We start from the raw sequence: 12,152 nt of genomic DNA, 5'->3' as shown, positions 1-12,152 counted from the left end.
AAAAGCCCTTGAATATGATTGTCTCTGAATGCAGTGTAATTAAACGTTTCAACTCACATGACTTATGCACAACAATGTTATTAAAAAGCCTTGAAAATCTACTCCTTTGCTCACTAAACATTATTAACTATGAAGTCATCCTGAGATTACGTTGACATTTTCACTATCAAGATTTGCTCCAACAAATTACCTCAGTAAAGTGCATTTATGAAATCAGTTTGTGTTAAGTGCATGGCAGATAACGCACTTAGCAGCCATATTGCTCTATCAGCGGAGTGAACTAATTAGTTATTCGATGTTGTCCAGGGTGGCTAATAAGGCCTGTAATTAATATAATAGTAAACATAATTATGCTAGCTAGCTTAGTAGCTTGGTTAGCTTTCTTAAATATTAAATGAAGAGTAGGTACATGACACTATTTTCGTTAATTAATCGTTAATGAATCCTAACCATCTTTTTACATTGATCGTTTATAGATATCGATAGTACCGATGCCATTTTTCTGTGTTAAAATTAATCAATAAGTATAGTTTGAAGTTTTCAACCGTGACTTACATACTTGCTTTGGCATTTACGTATTATTACCTAAGTTACGTGTTTATACCACTATTCATTCCTGTTATTACCCAGTGTTTCATGAGGATTTTCCTAACCAGCTATATTTTTACACATGAGATCACCTTTTCGTATGAGAATGTTGTGGTTCCTATTTTTAATGAATTTGTTATAAAGCAAGCGAATTTGTGAGTCACAGCAATTACCCGATGACCTTAAATAGTAATAATTGTTTTACACGTCTGTCTGTAAAGCGTTGTAATTGCTTTTGAATCATCGGATGGGATTATATCACACTAGTGTAGTGTTGTTAGGTCAGGTATTGCAAGTTATTTGTCTTAATTAAAGAATATAGTTTTAAGTAACGTGGGTTGAAAGGAAAAATCTTTTGGTCATGTAATAGAACGATAGACGCAAATGAATGAAGATTTTCATTCAAAATTGTGTCCCTTTTAATGTCCCTTTTAACCTTTCCTGTCCCTTCAGTAAAAAGAATTATGTTATAGGACAGTTTAGAATTTAAAACACTATTCAAAATCACCCAAGAATTGAACTAAACGAAACTAAAAAATAAAATGTATCTTAACAACATCTCAAAGACCATTCTAATTTGTATTATTATTTTATTTTAAACTAAAATTCGAGTAAAATGGTGTCCTTAAGCATCTAACGCAACATTTGTAAAGATGAATGAGCTGGTTTCAGAAGATCTTTTTGGTAATTGGCAGAGATCCAACTGGTGGGCGTAGTTGGGGTGAGCAGTAGCCCACTGGGGTGGAGCGTTCACAATTAGATCCTTACAAAATGGGATTTTCTTTTAAGTTGGAGTAGTTATATATCAGTTTTAAGGTTTTTGGTATATCGTGTGGTCGCAATATTTTAAGGTACAAATCTTGTGTGCGATCTTGAAGCCTCCGGGATGGGTGTTATCGCATTAGCCAAATTGTCAATGATAACGAAGTATGGTATTTAATTTGATGTCTACTGGACTCCACCTTTGGCTACTGCTGCCAAAACCTTTGTGCATCTACTTATAACTACTTTAGCATAACTTGAATTACTTTAGAATTGATCAGACACTTTTTACGAAACGTTTACTTAAACCCATTTAAGAACGGTCCCAGCTCCATCAATCATTCGCAATTGAAGAGATTTCATTTACTTATATAGGTACATTAAATATTACCTACGTCAAACTAGTAAATGTATATCTAACCAATATTGTAGTCAATATTATCAGCTATATAAACATACCATTATGTATAATATGTAGTATGTTATATTACATACTTGGGATATTCCGCTTGATCCGCTGGGTATTACACAATAGATTAGAAAATACAAACATTTGATAATAAGAGAACTGAATAATGAATCATGTTTTCTCTCATTAGTACGTACCTTAGTTTCATTTTAGTTTTAATACCACACACGTTAACTTTAACTTATTTTTATTTTTATCGAATATCGGAATCTTTACAATTGGATAGAAATGCAATATTCTAGCTCCCAAGGAAAAAGCGGTATTTCTGCAAATATTTAAACACTGCAAATACCCTTCTGAATCGCAATCTTTGTAAGCAAATGCTCTCTTGACTTTAACAAGACGCGAGAAGAAATTTTATAGTTTCCATATGCGAAACAGAAATCTATTCACCCTTTAACACAGGCCTCGTAAATCCACTAATTACGTTTGTAAAACAAGACAAGTCAAGTGTACACATTGTATATTGTACCATTCAATTGGCTTGCCAAGGGAAATGACGTGGAAATGGCTAACGCCCTAGGCGTTGACCCGACGGAAATAGAAGGGCGACCTCAGTGCTGACATGGTGGTTCTGGACCGAACCGACCGACACCCCTATTTTGGGGTTAGATAGGGAACTCGCGCAACTGTTTGATAGATATCTCGTGTAGGGTGTAGGACTATATTGAATTTCATAACGTGTTTTTACCATATTGGTGGGTGCCACCCTTTTTCATTTTGCAAATTTTCTTTTTATGTATAGTTTATGTTAGAACATTGCATTTTACTGACTTTTCAGTGGCAGTTTCAGTGTGTATTTTACCTTAATGCTGCATTATCGTCATCACTAGAGACCGGATAATATGCAACATAAAAAGCTTGAAATATGCATGCAAATATGCATGAAAAATGCCTAAAATATGCACGAAAACTGACAGAATATGCAACATTAAATGAGTTTTTTTTTTGTTTTGTAAATATTATTCCTTTAGATTTAAGTATTTTGTTAGTAAATACTTGTCTTATCTTTTACTTTATTATGTATGTATCTTTTTAATTTATTTTTATTTGATAAAATAAAAAAAAAACTATTAAGTTTTATATTTTTTATTAAAAAATCAGCATGCATTTATAGAAAACTATCCAATGATAGATGTTAATCGATACAGTAACATGTAACATTATTTAATATTTTTGTTCCAAATGTTCAGTGGTAAGATTATGTCTTCGATCATTCAAAATATTTTTATAGGTCGAAAATGATCGCTCCACATCTACTGAGGTAACTGGGCAGAATTTGAACTTTTGTGCTATGTTAGCCTTATATTTTCTGGCAAAACTTCTGTCGGACCATTAATACCTACTGTAAATTATAGCAATAATATGCATCATCACTAGATATTAGTAAAAATATGCTATTAGCCTTGAAAATCGCTTAAATATGCAAATGCATATGCAAATATGCAAATGCATATTATCCGGTCTCTAGTCATCACCATTATCAGCCTGTTCTACTTCACTACTGGACATACACATACAACCATTACCAGCTACCTTGCAGATATCATCACTCCACCTAGCTGGAGGGCGCCCTACACTACACTTGCCTTATTGCTTATTAAGCTTCAATTCAAATCTAATTACCAGTAAGGATTATTTGAAATTCCCAGACAACTAAACGACTACTCAATTCTACGCATAGTTACAGTAGACAAACTTGCGTCTATTCTAATTACCTATATCTCCACTTCTGGGTGATTACATCATAAGCTAATGTTCACTATCATATCGTGGTTACACTTCGTCGGGTTATTCGTTACAAATGTGAAGTTACGTCACCGTATTGTTTCCAAGGTAGAATGGATAGTTTATTCAACGATGCATCAACAATTCAACCCGGGACCTTTTTTTGTACGTAATTGAAGTAATTTTTCATTGCGGCCTCTGGGGCAGAGAACATGAACCAAAATGAGTGTTGTTTGTTTTTGACAGAGACTAAATCGGTTTGTAGTCCCAAACGCTATGCTTTATTCAATTTACTTACTTCTGAGATATATTTTTTGAACAAAATCGTTTCAAATAAAATGCCTCTTATCCTATCAGCTTTTAGACTGACAATGAACCTCAATGGATTGTCGAAAACCTTTCAGTCGGTCGAGTGACGTCAGTTGAGATGTTCTTGAAAATTCTTTCAAGTGCCCTTTGTAATGTGTTCTAAAATATATCTACTTCAACAATTTTATTTTTTACGCACCTAAGTAATTGATTTCAAAAGGTAAAACCTTAACCACGCATTTCGAAGAAGGATAAGCTTATAAAATGAAATTCAACTTAAGATAGAATTTATTTGATGCTATTTATCAACAAGAAATTATAGTGGACCCAAAAAGCTATTTTGTATCGTCAAACTACGTATACAAGTAAGCTCCACTTCAAACAGACCTTCCAAGCATCAAATTATTTAAGCACGACCTCCCAAACGTAGTGACATTATAGATACACAGAGCGACCCAATTCAGGGTTCCGTGTTCAGAGCGCCGGCAAACCCTCGTTTCCACTTTTATGATGCCGTGGCACGCCGTTAAACCTTTATTCTGTTTATCGACCAAATACCTATAGAAGCATCATGTCGATCGTTCGCCCTTTTCCCTCCGTCCGATATGATTAATCCTGTTTGCATCCGTATAGTTTGCCTAGTCCGGAATTGGCAAATTATGCCTTGTCACTGTATACCATTAACCTGTTTCTGTTTTTATAGCTTCCTAACTTTTGCCTTTTGAATTTGCATGTCGAAATCAGCCATGTACATCTAACGTTCTATCCCTGTAGAGTAAGCAAATCGTAATGTATGTTGATAACCCTTCAAGCCCGCTTCACGAGTTTAAAGATAGCTATGCTGAACTCAAACATGCTCTCCAACGCCTTCAGTTAATCACTTAAACAATTCCACAGAATTAGCAGTGGTACATTCTATCTTACATTCCAGAAATTAATGGAAGATTCTAGAACTTTAGGGCTCCAGATTTTGTCCTACTTCGTAATATTGCAAAGCCACTTAGTTCCATATCACGAGATCTTTTATTACATCAGTTTCCTTGTAAGGCGTGGTTGAAATACTTTTTTCTATGAATAGAATTGGGTCGCCTGTTCCTCCGTGGACATTTATTGGAGATACGTTAGCGTTTCCAGTCGTACCGGTTACATCAAGATTTCATTCCGGCCCGGTTCGATCAATTAATGTCAATGTTCACATTTCCTTTACATACTCAGATGATTCGGTCTTGATAGAAACGTCCTTTGTTTTCCAAATTGAGTTTGTTATAAGAGTTTGATCATGTCGAGGTGTTTGATGAAAGATCAATTTGCGAATTTGTGGTGTTGATGTTATCAGTTAACGTAGATTTTGTTTGGTACGTTGCTCTTATTGAATTGACATAAAAGCATGGTGAATGAGTACAGGTACTGTATTGTATAGTATCGAGATTGGATGTATGTTTAGTATTTGATAATGGGTTGAACTGTCTTAATAAAACTGGGAATTAGTCATGTATGACAATATAATTGGCTGTTATTCGTATTAGCTTTAATTATTTAAGGCAATAAACCATTCATAAGTTTCCTGGTAGAACAAATTCACATTTACATAATTTTCGATGTTCTTTTCGTACCGTACATTAATTTTGTTGATGATTATTTATTTACCATTCGCGTCTCATGAATTTCTTATATTCCACGAGATGGAGATGTTTTGTATTATGTAAAAAGGTACGAATATGAATAGGGATCGTTTTTCCATGAATTCTGATGAATATTTTCAATGCTTGTAATTCAATGGCCTCTGTGGTTATACATAGATTTTGTAAATTGCTTCGACGAATCGCGGGACCTTTATTTGCTATGGTATCATCAATTAGTTTTTGTATAGATTTTATTGAAAAGATTATTTATCATCGGCAGCCATTATATTCTTCATTTGCCCTAAATTGTGTACTATATTTTACCAAATAAGCTTGTGTATATTATACAGGGATGTTGTGTAAATCAAATATGCTTCTATTAAGTTATGTTTATCCTCTGTCGTCCTAGTCCTGAGCAAACACATAAATCGGACGTGTCCACACAGCCAGGGCTTAAACCCGCTACCATAAGCGGTATAATATATAGAATAAGGACGTAGTGTCGTAATAACTTATATTAATGTCTTCATTTATTGCGTTTTAACATCGTCATCAGCTTGTTTCTGTCTCTTAGACATATAGGTATACTTCTCCTTTAGCTCACCACTTGATCTTTGGCTACCAATATCTATTTGAAGGACTTTCACCCATTTTACGTTTAATTTACTTTCCTAGCTATGCTAATTTCATTAAAATGGGACACAGCTTTCATATCGTCATAACATATTCACAATTTTACCACTTTGGATATTACATTTGTAATAATATTGGTGTCATGTTTGAAGCATTTGCATGCAACAGACAAATATCGTAACTACTTTACTGCAGTGTTGTTAAACGTCATGCATTCTATAATTATTTTTAAAGTCATAACTGTAAGCGTGTTTCCACCAGAGATGTGCTATGTGGCTATGCTACGAAGATGTAATAGCTAAGCTGTGAAACTATGTGACCATTTCCACTGATACTAAGCTATGCAGCTGTGTGAGGAAGACGCAGCTCGAGTATGCGATGTATCTAATTAGGGAAACCATCCATAGCACGCATCTTTCCATTTAAAAAACATACCTTAGCTGAGTCCGTTTCCACCAGTGCTAAGCTATATGTTCCATAGTGGAAGGCAAACACATCCAGTGCAACGTAGTAGGTATAGACAATCTCCCTAAAAGACGCCGCTCTGACGTCATTAACGATCTCTGTATGAATTAATAATCCAACCACGTTATTCAGAATTACCCTCAAGTTTTGCTAATAAGTAAAAACTATGTAAATTCATATTGGTCTTCACGAACAGATGTTGAACTGGGAAAATCCAATTACATTTTTGTTCAACAGACGTTTTATCAACACGAGAGGATTTTGGTTTAATATGAAAAGTAAAGATAGGTGAATCGTGAATTTATTTGTAAAGACATCTATTTCGGTTGAAAAAGATACTAGAACATCGTGAATTTATTCAAAATCCCGCTTATTAAGACATTTCTACAAAACTGCGTCATTTTATCTTTAAAGATAACAAAAGTAACAGACGAAAGCGACTTGGTAATTCATTCCACGCCTTTTATCCCCTATTCTCGTTCCGGCAATTGCTATTTTTCTCCCCATATTAATTCTATTCGCCAATTGTGGCCAGTTTTTATACTGATTTTACTCGATAGATATTTTAGGATTTCAAAGAGGTTTTTTTTTTACATTTAATGGGTCGATAACTATAACTTAAAGTTCGTACTCGTTTATTTACAGGAACTAATTTTTGGCACATGTTTCTGAATTATTTCAACCTTTCAACCGAATTTATTTGAAACGAGCTCTTGCCCTTTAACGATCGACGTGAATTCCCTTCTATCTAGCTCTGTTGTACATATTTATTTGTACAAAGTCTTAATTTTCTTAAGTCACGAAGTGGCGATGAACAATCAGAATTTAGGGCACTTTGTAATCTTGGAGTGGTTGGAGTGGAACTAAGAAATTTCTGGATCAACAATGAACGTAAATTGCCTCGTCTTCTGTATACTTTTAATATTGTTCAATCCAATTTATTTAAGTAAATACCACTGTAGGGAGTTTCCAACTTTTGATGAACTACCTACGTTTGTTTTCCGTTCAAGCTAACTCTTTAAGTCCTCGTTGAATCCGTTGTTGAACTCCTAAACTGTTTGCAAGTCAAGAACTTCTAAATGGCAATCGAAGTACGGAGTGGCTTCGGATTCCATAGCCAAGGCTCTTGTCTATATTTAGCCTAGCTTAGTATCTAGGGCATCGACTGCCTAGCAGGTAGGTGTTGTATGTGGGATGTGGAAGTAATAGTTAGATTCCTTGATGCAGTATTGGTCTGGAACCTTCATTTATATGGTACATTCTAAGTTTCGTAATTTGAATATTGGGTTAATGATTTTATTTGCTGGTTATTTCTATGTTTAGACATTATTGTAGTGGTATGATTTCAATATCGATTGTTTAACAAGATGTTTTTAGAGAAGCTTGAAAATACTTTATAGGAAGTTTATAACTCGTACAGTTAATAAGTCATTTAGAAAACAAATTGAAAAGAAAAACTGCTATGGAAATGAAACAGTAAATAAGAAGTATGTTCCTCTCACCCTATTTAACACGTACATTTAAATAAACGAGGGTGTTCACTATGATAGACGGCTTCCGATAGAGCACCGTCGTCGCCCTGGTTCTTGTTGATTGATGATAACGTTCAATGCATTAACACGGATACATTGATATGTAGCTAAATATTTATTTTTGTGATGTGATATAATTGTTTGATTATATTCTATGCACCTATGAGGGTCTAGAAATGAAAACCCGACTGCTCGGCTTATTCCCAGGTCGTATACAGTTTACAAGATAATGGTATGGAGATCAAGGTTGTCTAGGGCTTAGGCAAATGTCAATCACTCCTGAAATCTAAAGTGATTCAAGTTTAATTAAGATGTATGTATGTTCAGATTTAGTTTTGATCGTATTATGTTTCGGAACTAATGCTTTGTCAATCTTATACATTGTAATTAGCGATACGACAATTATATCACGAATACCAATATCATTTGCGTCGACTCAATTAAATGTAAATCAACACTACACCCATTGTCGTTTTGAAATGGCTTGTCACCTAATGCTACTAATGTAACCCTTTCGATGAAAAATAATTATTTCATCCAAATGACTAGATAACATTGACAATGTCAAGTTTCCGTTTAGTCAGTTGAATTTTGACCTAAGAATAAGGTTTTAGACACAGCTACTGTATCATATTTGATGATTTCAATCTCACCTCTTAGTAAATTAAAGTTAGCACAAGATTTATCTGACACATTTTAAACATAAAATATCATCCTCCATTTTCTTGAATACTGCCTTTTAATGTCGCATTTTCGTAACGTTTGTATTTTAATTTGGATTGCGAAAACAATGTTCTGAATTTATCAACCGGGAGGGTGGTCCTTATCCTTCGTTTACCGAAACTGTAATATGATTTACAACCCCCTCTGTTTGAGAGATCTAAATTGGAATATTCGAGAATTTGAATCTATTGAGGCTCTTTCAGCTAGGGCAATATTTATGTAGATTTTTTTATTATCACTCGTACACAGGGTAAATGGAATATGACAGGTCGAAAAGGTAACCACACTATATATCATACGGCGCTACGATATAGAAAATGCAGAGTTAATCGAAACAAATAAAAACCATGTATAAAATTATGTAGAATATAATACTCGTAATACATTCAAAGTGCATTGCAAAAAATCTGCGTCGGATGTTTGTGTAGGTCATGTTATCAGTGTGCATACAACGATTCAACTTGTAGATACTAGGTACAGATAGAGCACTGTACAGCGCTCTGGCATTGAATGGACTACCAATTTATCAATTCCATACAGCGCTTTCAAAGCTGGATATTCCTCGTATCTTATCCGATTCGTTGCCCACAATTCCACGCTGTACGTAGGTAATGCTTAAAGCGCTTCCATGAAATCATTGACGTAATCCCCACTCAAATTGATGATACGCCCACAGCGAATCAGTTTCATTGATAAAGGACGTCAATATGTCTTCAAACTAACCACCAACTTACTTCATTTAACTTGGTCTCTTGGTAGACAAGATTGGCAAATTGGTACATCAAGTTTCGTCAAATACTTTTTTCTCCTGTTAAACTAACTTTGTGATTCGCTCACCGTTTACGTGTTGTAAAAAAATATTCTTTCATACTTATGTAGTCATGTTTTTGCTCAACGTAATGTTTTTCATCGTAAAATGAAATGTGAGATGAAAAGTTTTGTGAAATTGCTCGTGTGTTGTTTTTATGAACACGGTTTGATAAGTAGGTTATGGATAAAAAGAAAATTTAGTTAGATTCCTGCGATAAAGAATAAAATACCCGCCGAGATCTAAGTGTGACTTGTAACGATAATCTTGCGAAGTTTTTATGACACATTGTTCTTCAGTCATTGTATTTTTACTGTCGTAGCTTGTATGCGAAATTATGAACATCTTAATTATAGCCATTACTATACCATTAGCTCTATCGTGATTTGGTAGATTTATCTCGAAGCAAAATTAATCATTGGACAAATCACCAGACAGGAAATTGTTTTTCCACATAACTATGTTGTTTTATTTATTCCAAAGTAAGAAAAACTATCTAAGATGTGTTGTAAACTAGAACCTACCCTCTAACTATATCGTTGCAAACTTTTGAATTGCTTAACCGCGTTTGAATTTCCGCAACACTGGTTTAGGTTGTTAAGTGAAGTACTCCATAATTGATTTCTCGTTCAGACAATAAATTGAATATTAATTTTAACATAGTTAACATCATTATTCCATTAAGGTATAGGAAATTAGGTAGAGATGTCATTATAGGAACTGTACTGAGTATCAAAAATTGTTTCATTTAATTATAAGACCTCTCATAATATTCGAGTCATACTAAGTATTGAGACTTAGTTCTAGGCTCCATATTAAGACCCTAATACTTACTATACGTGGTGTCAAAATCCTAAATCAAGAAGTTTCGAACTAAAGCTGAACAGTACAGTAACGCTTACGTCCATTCGAAAGAGCTAATTTTATACCTTTATTAAAACCACGCTAGATATTTATTCAGAAAACTAATTGGCTTGGTATTTATTTTACGATCGCCGAATTTCTACTAAACTAATAAATAGCTCTCAGTTAACGCGTTTAGTTGTTTAACTAACCGACAAACTGGTTTATTTATAGATTACGATTTAGTTTAACAAGTTTTCATCGGTTTTCGTTTCCTTTATTTTGATCTATCTTCTGATGGTTTCTTGAGAATTTAAAATCTTATGATATCTTTAATCAGTAATTAATTTTATGTTTTTTCGTTTATTTCAGTTGTGCGGTTGAGGCGAGTTCAGCACAATGGGGAAGCTGTTGTCAAAAATCTTCGGTAACAAGGAGATGAGGATATTGATGCTGGGCCTCGATGCTGCCGGAAAGACTAGTATCCTTTATCAAAATTTTAAAGTAACGTGAAACATCAGTATCATTTATAGGACATCAAGTATCCAGGAAATGTTATCGATAGGGTCGATAACGAACAGTGGGAATATAGGAACTTGTAAAATGGCAAAAAGTATTATTATTTTGGGATTTATTCAAAATGAAGATATAATAGAAAGATATCCGGAGCTGCGGACAACGTAACATATTATCGGGGCTCCGGTTCGAAACAGGAGAAGGAACGGGGTGGTTTTTAGACAGTAAGAGTCTGACACTCCCTCTCGCCTCACCCAAAGTGGGAGAAGTCATTGGATGATTTTACCCTCGCATAAAAAGATATAAAAGAAGGATAACCTTATGTACAGTTGAGAATAAATAAAACTAAGAACTGAAAATGTACTCACACGTAGGCACACCCTCGGGTTTTCCATTTTATGACATCATCGATATTCACCATTTATATCGCTATAAACTTAACTCATATAGATGCGAGCGTTACGGTATTGAGAGTATGAATATCCTGTTGTGTTGTGTAGTGTTAGTTGTTAGTGTTACGTGCAGTATAAACAAGAAAAGATGGATAAACCAATCGTTTTAGTATTAAAATATGTAATTATATTGTACGGCTTACTCACGTAACTTTTGACGAGATTTTTTTTGTAACTTGACTATTGGTAACTTGACTATTTTCAAGCCACGTTAGGGATTCTTATGGCTGGGTTTTATAGAAATAATCTATTTCTCAAATATATCTCAGGCAATAAGGGGTTTCTCAATCCGCACAATACCCACGAATTCAATAATATTCAGATCAATTCTCAGTATAGAGAGCCATGAGCTCGAGCTGGCATTTCACTGGAAAGTAGTCTGGTACGTGTTTCTCAACACTGAAATATTAAAATTAAACTATTTCTTTGTTAGCTACACAAACATATATTGTGCAAACAAACCTGTCTGCATCTAGCATGCAGAAAAGTTGTTTGCACTTGCATGTTGAAAAAAAAACATGAATCATCATTAAGATCTTTCTCATATGGAGCGTATCGAAATAGATAAGCACGTAAAGCGAAATATATCCATCTAAGACCATCTTGCCAGAATGTCTTATGCCGAAAGCAGATTTATGCGAGACACAACGTGTTTTCTATCGTGTCTCATATACCGACAGACGAGATGTTAACCGAACGGGA

General features: G+C 34.4%; 1 protein-coding gene across 3 annotated transcripts in view; it reads left to right on the top strand.

Annotated features, from left to right (window-relative positions):
- The window catches only part of LOC118271985 (ADP-ribosylation factor 6), a 49,647-nt gene that overhangs the window by 29,588 nt on the left and 7,907 nt on the right, over positions 1-12,152 (top strand). For all 3 annotated transcript variants that reach the window (XM_035588276.2, XM_035588282.2, XM_050698949.1), the window contains exon 3: positions 10,855-10,963. In XM_035588276.2, coding sequence (XP_035444169.1) covers positions 10,882-10,963 — 82 coding nt within the window. In that variant the 5' untranslated portion in view covers positions 10,855-10,881. The remainder of the gene's footprint in view (positions 1-10,854; positions 10,964-12,152) is intronic.

Source organism: Spodoptera frugiperda, chromosome 15 (assembly GCF_023101765.2).
Source record: "Spodoptera frugiperda isolate SF20-4 chromosome 15, AGI-APGP_CSIRO_Sfru_2.0, whole genome shotgun sequence".
Classification (NCBI taxonomy): Eukaryota; Metazoa; Arthropoda; class Insecta; order Lepidoptera; family Noctuidae; genus Spodoptera; species Spodoptera frugiperda.
The sequence above is the reverse complement of the archived record's forward strand: the minus strand, read 5'-3'. Positions and strand labels throughout refer to the sequence as shown.